Source organism: Scyliorhinus torazame, chromosome 3 (genome assembly GCF_047496885.1).
Source record: "Scyliorhinus torazame isolate Kashiwa2021f chromosome 3, sScyTor2.1, whole genome shotgun sequence".
Taxonomy (NCBI): Eukaryota; Metazoa; Chordata; class Chondrichthyes; order Carcharhiniformes; family Scyliorhinidae; genus Scyliorhinus; species Scyliorhinus torazame.
Genome location: NC_092709.1, coordinates 310,989,465 through 311,005,749, shown reverse-complemented (window position 1 = coordinate 311,005,749; position 16,285 = coordinate 310,989,465). Strand labels below are relative to the sequence as shown.

At 42.2% G+C, this 16,285-nt stretch overlaps 1 protein-coding gene across 1 annotated transcript in view; it reads left to right on the top strand.

Annotated features, from left to right (window-relative positions):
• maea (macrophage erythroblast attacher, E3 ubiquitin ligase) overlaps positions 1-16,285 on the top strand; it is a 234,885-nt gene that overhangs the window by 173,231 nt on the left and 45,369 nt on the right. Inside the window, exon 5 of the mRNA XM_072497540.1 lies at positions 6,981-7,057. Coding sequence (XP_072353641.1) covers positions 6,981-7,057 — 77 coding nt within the window. The remainder of the gene's footprint in view (positions 1-6,980; positions 7,058-16,285) is intronic.

Below are 16,285 nucleotides of genomic sequence, written 5' to 3'. Positions count from 1 at the left end.
TACCACCAAAATAGATAACCTCACATTTACCACTTTATTTTGTATTTACCCACTCAGCCAGTCTTTCCAAGTCACCCTGCAGCCTCTTTGCATCCTCCTCATAGCGCACACTGCCAGCTTAGTGTCATCTGCAAATTTGGAGATATTGCATGCAAATCCTTTGTCCAAACCATTAATGTATATTGTGAACAGCTGGGCTCCCAGCACTGAAACCTGCGTACCTCTCTAGTCACTGCCTGCCACTTGGAAAATAACCCATTTATTCCCACTCTCTGCTTCCTGTCTGCCAACCAGTTCTCTATCCACATCAATACATTACCACCAATACCATGAGCTTTAATTTTGATTACTTATCTCTTGTGTGGGACCTTGTCAAAAGCCTTTTGAAAGTCCAGATCCACAACATCCACTTGTTCATCCTTGTCCACTCTATTGGTCACATCTTCAAAAAATTGCGGAAGATTTGTCAAGCATGATTTCCCTTCAGTGAACCCATGCTGACTTGGACCCCACTTTCCAAATGCTCAATTATTTCATCCTTAATAATTGACTGCAGCATTTCCCCCACCAGCTGGGCCGAAGGGCCTGTTTCGATGCTGTAAACAACATCTATGAGACCACCGATGTCAGGCTAACCAGTCCATAATTCCTCATTTCCTCTCTCCCTCCTTTTTTTAAAATGTGGGCACACATTAGCTACCCTCCAATCCATTGGAATGCTTCCAGAGTCTATAGAATGCTGGAAAATGATCACCAATGCATCCACTGTTTCTAGGGCCACTTTCTTAAGTACTCTGGGATGCAGAGCATCAGGCATTGGGGACTTATCAGGTTTTAATCCCATCGATTTCCCCAATACAATTTCCTGACAAATAAGGAATTCCTTCAGTTCCTCTTTCATGCTAGGCCTCTGTCCCCTAATATTTCTGGAAGGTTATTTGTGTCCTCCTTGGTGAAGACCGATCTAAAGTAATTGTTCAACTGGTCTGCCATCGCTTTGTTGCCCATTATGGATTCACCTGATTCTAACTGTAAGAGACCTACATTTGTCTTCACTAGCCTTTTTCTCTTCATGCATTTATAAAAGCTTTTGCAATCCGTTTTTGCTTTCTGCAAGCTTACTCTTATATTCTATCTCCCCCTTCCGAATTAAACCCTTTGTCCTCCTCTGCTGAATTTTAAATTTCTCCCAATCCTCAGGCTTGCTGCTTTTTCTGGCCCATTTATATGCCTCCTCTGGCTTTAACACTATCCCTGATTTCCCTTATTAGCCATGGTTGAGCCACCTTCCCTGTCTTATTCGTGCACCAGACAGGGATGTACAGTTGTTGAAGTTCATCCATGTATTCTTTAAATGTCTGCTATTGCCTATCCACCGTCAACCCCTTAAGTATCCTTTGCCAAATTATCCTGGCTAATGCACGTCCCATACCATCAAAGTTAGCTTTCTTTAAGTTCATGACCCTAGTCTCAACTTAATTGTGTCTCTCTCCACCTTAATGAAGAATTCTATCGTATTATGGGCACTCTTCCCAAAAGGATCTCACATCACAACATGGCTAATTAATCTTCTCTCATTGCACAGTACCCAGTCTAGGATGGCCTGCTCTCTAGTTGGTTCCTTGACATATTGGTCAAGAAAACCATCCCTTATACATTCCAGGAAATCCTCCTCCATCACATTGCTACCAGTTTGATTAGCCCAATCAATATGTAGATTGAAGTCACCCATAATAACTGCTGACCCTTATTGCACGCATCTCTAATTTCCTGTTTGATGCCATCCCCAACCTCACAACTACTTGGTGATCTGTACACAACTCCCACTAATGTTTTTTGCCATTTGGTGTTTCGCAGCTTCACCCATACGAATTCCACATCGGCCAGGCTAATATCCTTCCTTCCTATTGCGTTAATCTCTTTAACCAGCAATGCTACCCCACCTCCCTTTCCTTCTATCTTTCCTGAATATTGAACACCCCTGGATGTTGAGTTACCATCCTTGGTCCCACTGGAACCAGGTCTCCATGATCCCAATTACATTATATCTATTAATGATTGTCAGCGCAGTTAATTCATCAACCTTATTTCAAATGCTCCTTGCATTGAGACACCGCCTTCAGGCTTGTTGTTTTGACATTTATTACCATTTTAGAATTATGATGTAATGTGGCCTGTCTTTGGTTTCTCTGCGTTCCACTTTTCCCTTTACTGCCTTTTGTTTCTGTCCCCACCTTGCATCCCTCCAACTTCATGCATCCTGCCATATTAGTTTAAACTCTCCCCAACAGCACTAGCAAACACTTCCCCGAGGACATTAGTTCTGGTCCTGCCCAGGTGCAGACTGCCCCATTTGTACTGTTCGCACCTCCCCCAGAATCGGTCCAATGTCTTAGGAATTTTAATCCCTCCCTCTTGCACCATCCCTCAAGACATGTAATCCTGAGATTATTACCTTTTGAGGTCCTACTTTTTAGTTTAACTCCTAACTCTCTACATTCAGCTTGTAGGACCTCATCCCGTTTTTACCTATATCATTGGTGCCTGTATGCACCACGACAGCTGACTGTTCACCCTCCCCCTCCAGAATGCCCTGCAGCCCCTCTGAGACATGTTTGACCCTTGTACCAGGGAGGCAACACACTATCCTGGAGACTTGTTTGTGGCCCCAAAAACACCTCTCTATTCCCCTTACAATTGAATCCCTATCACTATAGCTTTGCCACTATTCTTTTGTGCTCTCCTGTGCAACAGAGCCAGCCACGATGCCATGAACCTGGCTTCTGTCGCCTTCCCCCTGGTGAGCCATCTCCCCCAACAGTATCTAAAATGGTATATCTGTTTTAGAGGGAGATTACCGCAGGAGACCCTTGCACTGCCTTCCTCCTCTTCCTCTATCTTGTGGTCACCCATTTCCTATCTGCCTCAGTAATTTTTATCTGTGGTGTGACCAGTTTACTGAACGTGAAATCCATGATTTCCTCCGCATCACGGATGCTCGGAAGTGAATCCACCTACAGCTCCAGAGCTGCCAAGCGGTCTGACAAGAGCTGCAGTTGCACACACTTCCTGCACGTGAAGGAGTCGGGGGCACCAGAAGGGTCCCTGAATTCCCACATCGCACAGGAGGAGCATGACACGGGGTCTGGGATCTCCTGCCATGACCTAATCCTTAAGTCAAGTTTACATCAACGCGAGAGAGAATAAGGGAATAGAAAATAAAAATAAAAACTACTTACCAATCACCAGCCAATCACTTACCTGCGGGCTGTGATATCCTTCTTTACCCTTGCTTGTCCTCCTCACAGTGACTTTTTTTTGTTGGAGGAGGAGGGAGGGAGGGAAACACTAAAGTAGTGTTTTCGGCATAACCACTCCTTGACAGCAGTTCTTCAGCTACCCACAGTACAGTCGAGGTGACTGAGTTGACTTCTCCCAGAAACTTCTTCCGCTGCCTCTACTGGATAAACTTCCACTTTTTTGTCTAGCAATCTCAAAAGACCTCTCCTTCTCAAATTTGAGTATTCAAGACCTCTTTATACAGCACGTATTCCTGAATGCTAACTGTATTGAAAAGTGGATTGAGATCTGAAATCGTTTTGTTGTTTGGAAATGAAGATAGCAGTTAAGGGTTATTGTGTCACTGTATTGTTTAGCATCAGTTAAGGGGTAATTGTAAGCTATCTTGTGATGTTAAAGATATATTAATAATGTGTTGGGTAATAAAGTTTGTTTTACTATATCATATCCCTATTTTGCGTGAAATCAGTCCTGGAACGAGGTGTTCTTTCCTCACAGTCTTAGAAAATTAAAATAAAATAGTGGGGTTCCTGTCCAGTACCCTAGTCGCTGTTGGGATCTGGGCCGTAATCGTAATAGCCCAACCTACCGGTTCAGCAGTTGATGCGATATTGGGTGTGGTTCTGTGACCATTTATTAAATATTATTTTCTGGAACATGTTACAATTTTTCTAATTTTAGAAAGTGCCTAGGTTTCAAAAGTAATTTTTGCATTAAAGGTATGCTGTAATAATGTCAGTTTTTAATTTTCCAGTTTTTTTTTTTTTACCTTTCCCGACCACCAAATAGAAAATAGAATTACAGCTCCCTGTGGTCATCTCTGGGAAATCTGTGTCGAAACATACTGATAAGTCAACTAAATTATCACCATTCAAAGGTGGAACCTTTAAAAAATCAACATAAATGTCCTCCCAGATGTGAAGTTTCACTATATTCAATTTCATGGATTTAAGTGGAGTGTTTAAAATGTGATAATATCATCATCATGGTGAGCAGTTCGAATTACTGACATTTAAATGCAAAGCCATGGAGCAATAATACACATTTCAAATAGTGCCATTATTTTCATATCATTGCTGAAACAATGCGTTGTTTATTGAAAAAACACAAATTTTGAAATAAAAAAGTTTTCATTTAAATGGGTCTGGCTGTGTAAGTTGGCAGTTGATTTGAGCTCCATACAATTAACCTGAAATGTCATCCACTTCAGCAAATGATGATGCCGTGGGCCAAATTATTCTGAGTGGCGAATGAATGGCACCTGCTATTTGTTATACTTGAATTTGCACATGAACTTTCCATAGGAATTTGCACATTACGTTGATGCCAGCAGGATGTCCAAATGACACAATACCCTCAACAGGACACCCGGGTCATGTAAGAGAGCACTCCATTGTGTCTCCTTCACCAATCAGTTGAATCAGGAAATGGCAGTTAAAAATGTTCATGTCAAATGAGGTGCAGAGAGCAAAATAAAGAGGGAGAAGATTGGGGGGGGGGGGGGGGGCTGGGGGAGAGAGAGCAGGGCAGCACAGACACACACAAAAAATCTCCAATTAATTAAAAGGTGAAGAAAATCGACTCCACGTTTGTACAAATTACTTTTCCGTGCCTGAGAGGTTGTTTGTAATTAAGATTTGCCATGCCATTATAAGAATGCTTAGAATTAAATGGGCAAGCCCTTTTACTAGCGCAATTGGTCCATATCCAACATCAGCATTGGAACGTAGGAAATAGGGGCAGGGGTAGGCCATTTGGCCCCTCAAGCATGTATTGCCATTCAACTAGATCACGGTTAATCTTCTACCTCAATGTCATTTTCCCACACTATTCCCTTATGCCTTGATGTCTACAATATCTGGAAATCTATTGCTGCCTTGAATGCACTCAATGACCGAGTCTCCACAGCACTCTAGTTTAGAGAATTTCAAAGACTCACCAGCTTCTGTGTGAAGACATTCCTCCACATCTGTGTACCAAACCCTTTATTCTGAGAACGTATCCCCTGGTTCGAGACCCCCAAGCCAGGGGAAACATCCTTTCCCCATCTACTCTGTTAAGACCTGTAAGAGGTTTTGTACAATTTTTGAGATCACCTCTCATTCTCTGAGACTCCGCATACAATTTGCCTCCCTAATTACTTGCTGCACCTACATGTTAGCTTTCAGTGATTCATGAGCAAAGGACACCTTTGGACATAATCACTTCAATAAGTCATTCCTGTTTAAAGTGGATAACTTCACATATTTAATCTGCCCTGTTCATTCCCATGCAATTAGCCTGCCTAAATCATCGAAAGCCTCTTTACGTCCTCCTCTGAACTCATTTCCACACAGTTTTGTATCATCAGCAAACCTAGAAATATTACATTTGGTCTCATAGATATCATAGAATTTACAGTGCAGAAGGAGGCCATTTGGCCCATTGAGTTTGCACTGGCCCTTGGAAAGAGCACCTACTTAACCCCACGCTTCCACCCTATCCCCGTAACCCAACCTAACCATTTGGCCACTAAGGGGCAATTTAGCAATGCCAATCCACCTAACCTGTACATCTTTGGACTGTGGGACAAAACCGGAGAACCAGGAAACTCACACAGACACTGGGAGTAAGTGCAAACTCCACATTGACAGTCACCCGAGGCTGGAATTGAACCTGGGACCCTGGAGCTATTAGGCAGCAGTGCTAGCCACTGTGCCATTGTGCTGCCCCGTCTCCATACCCAAATCATTGATATAGATTGTGAATATCGGAGACCCAAGTATTGATCCTTGTTGTACCCAACTAGCCACAGGCTGCCAGCAATAGAATGACTCCTTTATTTATTCCTACTCTCTGCTGGTGAGTGGGCCGTAATTGAAATTGGGCATGCCAAATATTTATTTAATGAGATATAGAAAATGCTTAATCATTTATATATTAATAGAATTATGAAGTCTAATGGTAAGAACAAAATACATATTTATACTTTGATTTGATTCAGAGGGAGAGCACCGCTCTCGCAGTCAGTGTTGTGTGCAATCAGCATGTACCTCACTTCACGTACTCTTTCTTTATCTGCATATCATTTTAGTCGTAGCGGTAGGAAAAGAGTCTACGAGGATGGAAACCAATGGTATGTGGCAACCATGTGCTTGGGCAGTGGTCAACAAAATCTCGCGTGCGCCGATTCCAGGAACCTGATGCGCCACATGCCGTCCGCAGGCTGAAGGTTGCCCACCACTGGGTTACGCAAACTCAATTGTCTTTCAAAAATCCATGTTGACTCTGCCCAATTTTACCATTATTTTCTACACATCTACTTATCGCATCCTTTATAACATATCACATCCTTTATAATAGTTCCTACCATTTTCCCTATTACTGATGTCAGGCTAGCAGGTCTATAGTTCTCCATATTTTCTCCCCTTTTATTAAATAGTGGAAGTACATTTGAAAAGGAATCAGATGGTGAGATGACATTTATAATGCAGTTTATGAAGGAGTAGCCCACCAGGAAAGGAACTTTCTCGACTTGTACCTTTAACTGCATCTGTGCAGAAGTAAATGCGAAAGTTGTTAGCCTCCAAAATCTTGGAGCAAGCTTTGGCCTTTGTTTTACTGGCTTCTTTTTCGGCTTAGAGATTTTGTGCTGATTTATCATGTGACCTGCAGTTAAATCCGTTCTTTTGTATTAACAGAGCTGCCTGGAGTTCAGTCTGAGGATTCAGGAGTTCATTGAACTCATTCGACAAAACAAGAGACTGGAAGCTGTCAGGTACGTTATAAAATTACCATTTGCCCTTGAAATGTGAAGGTGCAAAGTATATATGTATGTTGTCTTAAATAAAATTTCTATTGCTTCTAAATTAGTTGGTACAGTCCTATCACTAACAGTATATAGATGCTAATTTGGGATTTTAAAATTAATAATGATTCATTGCTGTAATTAACTGCCATTATTGGCCTTGAGTGGGAGAATGTTTTGAAATTTTTGGAAAGAATTATTTTCAATCTGTTACATTTTGACATATTAAATTTAATTTATAGCTCTTGTGAGAGTCATTTTACCTATTTTGATGTTTTTAGCCTCTTTTTAGTGTCTCCAGTGAGCAGCGCTTCACTGCTTTGCCTTCTAGCTCTCATGTATACCAGTTTCACCCTCACCATCATAATTACTTGGTTTACCCTCAGGATGTATCTCTGCTTGGCGGCATGCTGGCGCAGTGGTCAGCACTGCTGCCTACGGCGCTGAGGACCTGGGTTCGATCCCGGCCCCGGGTCACTGTCTGTGTGGAGTTTGCACATTCTCCCCATGTCTATGTGGGTTTTACCCTCACAACCCAAATATGTACAGATTAGGTGGATTGGCCACACTAAATTGCCCCTTAATTTGGGAAAAAAAAATAATTGGGTACTCTAAATTAATATTAAAAAAAGGATAATCTATGCTTATTCCTGATTTTCATGTTTTAATTGTGGCGCTGTGACCGCATATACGTATGTATTTCTGTTGCAAGCGCACATTGACCTTCGTTCTCTAAATCTGTCATTTATTGCTGTTCTAGTTATGCGTACCAGTTTAGCATTGCTTCCTTCTCACATTCTGCAGAAACTGAACCCCTACGTTGAGGCCAATGTTATTTTATACACCTACACATATGATTAATGCTTCTGCAACACTACGTTTGCTGAGAAGGTAGAAAACACAGATTCTGGAAATCTAAAATTAAAAAAACACAGAGAATGCTGGAAATAACTAGCAGCTCTGGCAGGATCTGAAGAGAGAGAAACAGATAATATTTTAAGTCAATACCCTTTCATCAGAACTGGAAACCGTTAGTGAGAAAACTTATTTTAAACTTTGTGTAGTGCATTTATTTATGGTACAAATTACTTATAAAATATTACTGACAATTATTTTTTTTAAATACATGCACTCTTCAGGCTTATTGATTTTGATTATTATTCATGCCTCATTTCTAAGTATAGAACCACTCTCATGGTTCTGCATGAATATCCAAGCTTTTCATATTTTGTTTTAATAGATATCTTTTCCATGTCCACTTCTGAAAAGCTCCAGTGTTGTATTTAAAACTACCCCATGCCTGCAACCCCAGTACTGGAAAATGTATTTGTCTTCCTCCCTCTTTCCACAAGCCAAAATTAGGATCAATGGCAGTATTATTTCCTTGGTTCCTCCCACAGCATAAGCAGATGTGAAGTGCTGCAATATTATTGCCTGTCTTGTTAATAATCAAGTGTTTTGATTGCATAAAAATATTGTGGCTTTGCAGATAGATTTGCAGCTTTTCCAGAATTCAATGTGCACCCTGATAAACATTTTGTTAATGTGCCTTTTATTTTGCTGTCATAATTTGCTTGATAAACTGAGATTTATTATTCCTTTGCTGCTCTGAGATGAGCTTGTAGGACCAGTCCACTCTTGCTACCCATTATCTACAAGCTAGTGTTTTAAAAAAAAATAAATCCCTATTCTATGACCTTGGTTTTGCCTGGAAGTAAGATGATCATGTGATTTCTGTCGTCAGAGCTAATGATTCAACATGAGGATGTTGCACGTAATAGCCACTGGTCAACTGTGAGTAGGGTATTATTTTAAGTAGTCATAGTACACCAAAATATCTGAGTTGTCTCAGGTGCTGAGGACAATCATGTTTATCCTCAATGACTCATGTCAGTCTTAAGAAATATGGACATTCTGTTGTAAATGTTTTATGTATTAACATTTGAAGGTAAAAGGAGACAATAAGTGTTACATTCCACTCTTTGCTGGTCTGCAAAACATTCACCAACTGCTTAACCTGTATCATCTACAATCCTGCTACGTTAAAATGCATGATAATTAGTTTTTCAATAGTTGAGCTGTTTCAGCACAATTCTTGCAGCCAATGGATCAATTACAATGGAAGTTTAGCTAGCCACAGTAATTTTATAGTTGGTTCATCAATCACATGAAAGAATCTTGCTGAAACAGCTCAGCTCCTGCAGGTGTAAACTTACACTGCAACATAGTTACGTTGCAGGTGAAATGTTGACACACCAGGTTGGCAGAAGAAAATTCTGAGGTGCAACAGTGCATGTGTTTTACTCCAAGTTGAACCTTTTACTGGATAGCACAAATTCAAGTAACAATCCAAGAGATCAATGAAATTGGTGAGGTTGTACTGGAACCTTGGGCGCGATTCTCCGACCCCCCCACTGGGTCGGAGAATCGCCGGGGGCCGGCGTGAATCCCGCCCCCGCTGTGTCCCGAATTCGCCGCGCCGGTCGGTGGAAATCCCCTGGCGATTCTCCGGTCAGCGATGGGCCGAAGTCCTGCCGCTGTCAACCCACGCCAGCCGGCGTGGATTGAACCACCTTTCGAACGGCGGGACAAGGCAGCGTGGGTGGGCTCTGGGGTCCTGGGGGGGGGGCGCGGGGCGATCTGGCCCCAGGGGGGTGCCCCCACGGTGGCCTGGCCCGCGATCAGGGCCCGCCGGGGTGTAATGGAAGATTGATTTGAGATGAGGGTTTTCCTGGAATAGAACGGGACTATATTCTACAGTTTGGAAGAATGAGAAGGAATTGAATTGGATAATTACCTGATGAGAGAGAGTATGCAGGACTACTGAGAAGAAGCAGAGACCAGCTTATATTGTGGAGGTTCAACCTCACGATGAGGGACTGATGATAATCAATATATACTTTTTCTTAAAACTATTTTCACTATTTACAAAATTTTCCTTTAAGTACATAGTTTCTAGGACTCTGGCTGTTCTGTGTCTTGCCCCCTTGGAGCCTCTTGGTCTTCTGACCCATGATGTTACACATCATTAATAACAACGTGGTCTCATTGACATAGCCATCAACGTATTACTCTCGATCTACCCCAAGTGTAATCTCAACACTGTTGAATTATTCTGTTAACCTATTCCTGCCATCTTCCTCGAACATCATAACCTCACTAATTGAGCCTGCCTGGTGGTTTACCAACACTCCCTGTTGTTGTCTTGCGTATTCTTGGTTGGGATTGCTGGAGTATGGCCAGTTCCTGGACTTGGATATCATGCGTGGGCGTGTTTGCAGTAGAGTTCTGTCAGCAATCTTCTAATGATATTGTAAGGATTGGCTCCTTGAAGCTTCCAGGGGTTTTAGAGTCATCAAAGCCTTTCTATTCCTATGTAGAACCCCACACGTTGTTCAGATATGGTGTGACCGTGGCTGCTGGGTTTGGTGTATGACCGTACCTTGTGCCTATGGTCTCTGATCCAAATCTTTTGCCCTGGTGCTAGTGTGGGTAATGTCCATGCTCTGTCAGTGGTTATACCAGTTACACTGCTTTTCTTTTTGATTTTGCTCATGGCACCTTGCTCAATGGTCTCAAAGTGATGTTAGGTTGGAATTGATGCTGGAATGAAGGAAGTTGGGTTTTCAATCTTCTGCCACATCAATAATTCGGATGACAAGAAACCAGTTGTCACTGGCCCAGCCCTATGTTTGTGTAAGGCTATTCCAGGTCATTGTTGTTTTTCATCAATGTCTTGATGGTTTTCACCTTTCTCTGCTTCACTTTTCTACTGGATCATGTGGTGAACTGCTATGGTGGAACCTGTATTTTTCTCTGAGGTTGTTATGTTATCTGGCACTACCTCATCTGGGATGTCATGGGTAGAGTAGATGTGTTTCAAAGCTTTTAGCACAGCTTCTGTGGTTGTGGTATGGGATCTGATAATTTCCAACCATGAGAAAAATAGCTAATGACTAGAAGATACATTTTTCCCCAAGTCAAATAGATCCATTCCAAACCTTTGCCATGGTTTGGACAGAAATATTGAAGGTAACAACAGTTTGGTTGGTTTGTGGCTATTGATGGCACAAGTATGGCTGTTGAAATAAAAGCTTTGATCTATTTCAAGATTTCCAGCAACCATACCAATTGTGCCCATGCTCTGCATTTGGTAATGCCCAATTGACCAGCGTGGAACTTTTGGAGAAAGCATTGCTTTGGGGATGACGAGCCTTTCATTAAAGATTAAGTGGTCATCAACAGTTGTTCATATCTTTGTTGTTCATGGTATTATTGTAATACCGATAGCTTGGGCATATTCAGGCTAACCATCTCGACAATACGTTCGGACTTGGCTGCATTCCGAGTGTTTCAGCTAGGCGACTCTGATCTCCCAGAGTTTGCTTGCAGATGCCAGTTATGTATCTGTAATTGATGAGAAATATGCTTCCATCTCAGAGCTGAGTGTCAAGTGATGTTCTGTAGCCTGGTTGATGGTGTCAGCTATGGTCTGACTTTTCTCTTGGCACATACATTGTTGTAGAGGCGTAGTGCATTAGTCTTAGCCGGGAACGCTGTATCCTTGGTGGCATCTTAGCTATTTCTTTGCAATTCAGGTGAGTGAACCGAGCTTTACGATCCATCTCAATCCTTAATTGTAAACCCATTAAGTAAGCTGAGATTTTCTCGCAGGCCCGCAGATACAAATTTGTTTTTAAGATATGCAAATGAACAGATAATAGATTTCCTGATGAGAACCATGAATTTCATAGGAACACAGGAATTAGGAGCAGAAGTAGGCAACTCAGTCCCTCAAGCCTGCACCGTCATTCAATCAGATCATGGCTGATCTCTTCCTGGTCTCAAATCCACCTCCCTCCCTGTTCCCCATATCCCTTTCACCTGGTTAGTCTCTAACTGAGCCAGTCTCCATGGATTTAGTTGAGACGGACGTGGCTTAATTGGTTGAGAGTTTCTTATGTCTCCATCATGATTAGTTAAGAGTGTCCCCTGGTGTTTCCCTACAACTCTGTCTATATTCTTTCTGTATCTTTATTAGATCTTTCCTTTGTTCTGCTGATAGGCTAGCATCTTTGGTTTTAGAACTCCCTCCATCTTCAAACAGTGCCTTGTTTTCACTCTCTTCTTCAAAGTCAAAGACGATGTGTTTCCCTTTGTCAGGTTTCTGATTGTCCAAATTAGAGAGGAACCCCTGAATGAGTTTCTTCTGCATTTCTGTCTCTTTCCATCTCTCGTGTAATGCAGCAGTCTTCCCTGATTGTCCAATGAATGTTTATCCAAATTTCAAGGATCTTTTGCAGCAAAACTACCAGCAGTATTGGAAATACCAAGGAAAGTGTTTCCTCTTTAATCAATAAGCACTATTCAACCCTGCCAGCTTTACATTCTCTGAGGGGCAGCACGGTAGCGCAGTGGTTAGCACTGATGCCTCACGGCGCCGAGGACTCGGGTTCGATCCTGGCCCTGGGTCACTGTCTGTGTGGAGTTTGCACATTCTCCCCGTGTCTGCATGGGTCTCACCCCCCATAACCTAAAAAGATGTGCATGGTAGGTGAATTAGCCATGCTAAATTGGCCCTTATTGGGGAAACAAAGAATTGGGTGCTCTAAATTTATCTTTTTAAAAGTTTTACATTCTCTCTTTTCAGCGATAGTAAAGCTGAAGGTTCAGTCTTTGCAGAGTTGGCTGGCTTTATATGCACATTCTTTATTTCACAGCTTTTGCTTCTTCATCGACTTCTTCTTAATCAAAGCTCTTATCTCCATTTAGTAATACAGACCTGTTCAATTAGCGCTTTCCAGATTTCAACTGTTCTTCTTTACTTTCAGGATAAAAGGATAGCATGTTATTGGTTCCATGATGTGGTTGCAGAATCACTGCCTGGTTATTCCATCTTCCTCCTCATTTTCAAAAGGGATTGATCACTGATTATTTCACTTTGTTGCTATTTGCTTCCTTTACCTTGAAGAGGCACCGTGGGCTTTTAAAAGGTGTGTTAATCAGCCGTTTGCTGGGGTTCGCTTCACAGTCATAACTATCCTCATCCTGATTAGCTGATGCCATGCTATTGTGTATATATCCCTTCAGAACAGGCATGCTCTGGGAAATATTTGCACCTGTAGTGAATGGAAATGGGTTCACTGCAAGAGGCTGTGACAAGTTACGTTTAGGAAAGTTTAATTTGCCTTCTTCCTTCTTTCCTAGCTTTGGAAGAATTACTTTGCATCTGTTCAAGTTCAGTTGGTGACTGGTCTATTTGGTAGCAGTTGTTTATTATTACTTCATAATCAAAACGCCAATTGGATTCAGAACCCTCATCTGAATTTTCATCACTGTTGTTACTATTGGATTCAAACTCCTCCTCCTTAGCATCACCTTCAGTCTTGAGTTCTCAGAATCTGGTTCTCTACTAGATTTTATCTGTGACAAATTTCTGTGAGGAATTATTCTTGTAGAGATAATCTTATCAGTATCAGCAGAATCAATTTTACTACCATTGTAATTTGAGCCAGGGGCTGGTTTAGCACAGTGGGCTGAACAGCTGGCTTGTAATGCAGAACAAAGCCAGCAGCGCGGGTTCAATTCCCGTACCGGCCTCCCCGAACAGGCGCCGGAATGTGGTGACTAGGGGCTTTTCACAGTAACTTCATTGAAGCCTACTTGCGACAATAAGTGATTATTATATGTGATTAATGTCTTTCAACATTTCTTTCTTATGAGTCATTTAATGCCCAATTGCCACATGCCCTGCCATTGGCATCTCTTACCCACAGTACTTCCCTCGGACTTCATGGGTGAAGCTATAAACTTCACTCCTGCCAAATCATTCCTCAAAAGTAAGTCTACTCCATTCACTTGGAATTTCTTAACCCCAACAACTACTGGACCTGACAAGAAAGCACACTCTAATTGTAATTTATATAATGGAACTGAGATATAATCTCCACCTATCCCATTCGCTATTACGTTAGCTTTCATTGAACTCTCTGAAGGGAAAACCAAATCCTTCTCCAGTAAGAGAGTTTGAATAGCACCTGTGTCCCTTAAGATAGTTATGGGTTTGGCTGCGTCAGTTGATGCAAATGGGGCGATCCTTAGACCAAAACCCTGCATATCTGTCTTCTACCTCATTCGTCACACCTGCTCCCACAGCAGTGTTTTCCTCCGGTCTCCTAAGTCCAGTTAATGCTGCACTCTGCCCTGTAATATTCTCCTGGGGGCCGGTTTAGTGCAGTTGGCTAGCAGCTGGTTCATGCTGCAGAGCGACACCAGGGCGGGATCAATTCCTGTACCAGCTGAGGTGATTCATGAAGGCCTGCCTTCTCAGCCTTTCCCTTTGCCTGAGGTGTGGTGATCCTGAGGCTAAACCACCACCAGTCAGCTTTCCCCCTCAAAGGGGAAAGCAGCCTATGGTCATCTTGGATAATGGCGACTTTGGAACTTTACCTAGTCTCCACAATTTTGTTCCCTTTTCAAAATCCTCCTTATGAACACCAACATGTCCCATGGTCCTTCCTTGCAACATCCAACATGCTGAACGAACGTGTCCCACCTTATTACAATCACCTTCACCCTCGATACCTTCCTCCTTGGTGAGAGGAGGAGATCGTGGAGCATTTCCAGCTCGCCATTCCTTACCTTGGCTACCTGCCTTCCTTTCACTCTCCCACTTCCTATCCTTTTTAGAATTATGGGGGTGATGGAACAAACATTAATTTTATGGATTAGCTCATAATTGTCAGGCATAATTGCTGCTTGTCTAGCAGTCTTCACCCTCTGGTTTTCAGCATGGGTTCTTATCACAGAAGCTAGGGAATTCCTCGAAGAATAACCTCTCTCAGAACCTCCTAGGTAGTTACAACCCCCAGTGCTTGTATCCATCTATCAAAATTGTTCTGCTTAACCTTTTTGAATTCGGCATACATCTTTCCCGGCTGTCTCCTTGAACTCTGAAACTCTTGCCGATGTGCTTAGGGAACCAATTCATGTGTACTTAGAATGTGCTTTTTCATCTCATCATAACCTTAGACACTCATTCTCACAGGGAAGCATAAACTTCCTATGCCCGCCTCGTCAATTTACTTTGCATGGGTAATGTCCACTTTTCTTTGGCCATTCCATTTGAGTTGCTATTTTCTCAAAATCCCTTTTTTTAAAAAAAAAGGTCTCTATCACCTCTTTGAATTTTGGGAGGGCCTGTATAAATTTAAACATATCACCACTGAGTCCCATTCTAAGATTAAGCTCTCCTCTAGTTCTGGCCAGCTCCCAAATTATGTTACGATGCCCTGGGCCAGGGTGTGGTCAATTTCACTCTCCCTTGACGCGGAGTCACAATTTCGATAAAGTCTTGTTTCAGGTTGTTATTTTGAGCACACCTTACTTCAATACAGGCTTCCAGTTCAAGGTTTTCAGTGTCCATTCATGAAAGAGCGAGAGTCCAAAGCTAGCAGAGTGTAATATGTTGTAACTTTTGATATCCTCATTCTTTCTGCTGCTTGACTTAAAATACATGCCTATTAAGCATCCATGAATCAAAAGTGATAACGACAAAAATAAAGGGGAAGTAAGGGAATCATCAGAAAGGACCCTTCCAACTTGGGTGTATGATATTGTGCAATGGAGCAGATTAATATCACCTAATCTTGAAACAGCCCAGTTTGCTATCCAGCAGAAATAAGTGTATAATTCATGGATAACTCGAGTGAGCATAGTCCAACCTGCTCGACCGTAAGGCACAGGAGCAGAGGTAGGCCACTCTGCCCATTGGGTCTGCTGCACCATTCAATGACTTATCATGGCTGATCTGATATAATCCTGAACTCACTTTCCCACCTTATCCCCATAACCCTCGATTCCCTTACTGATTAAAAATCTGTCTAGCTCAGCCTTGAACATATGTAACAACCCAGCCTCTACGAATTCCACAGATTCGCTACCATCTTGAGAGAAGAAATTCCACCTCATCTCTGTTTTAAATGAGAAACCTCTTACTCTTTCATTATGCCCTCTGTTCCTAGACTCTCCCACAAGAGAAAACATCCTCTCAGCACCTATCCACTCAAGCTCCCCTGAGAAACTTGTATGTCTCCATAAGGTCACTTCTCATTATTCTAAACTCCCAATGTGAACAGACCCAATCTACTCAACTCTCCTCAAAAGAAAATCCCTCCATACCCGGGATCAACCTAGTGA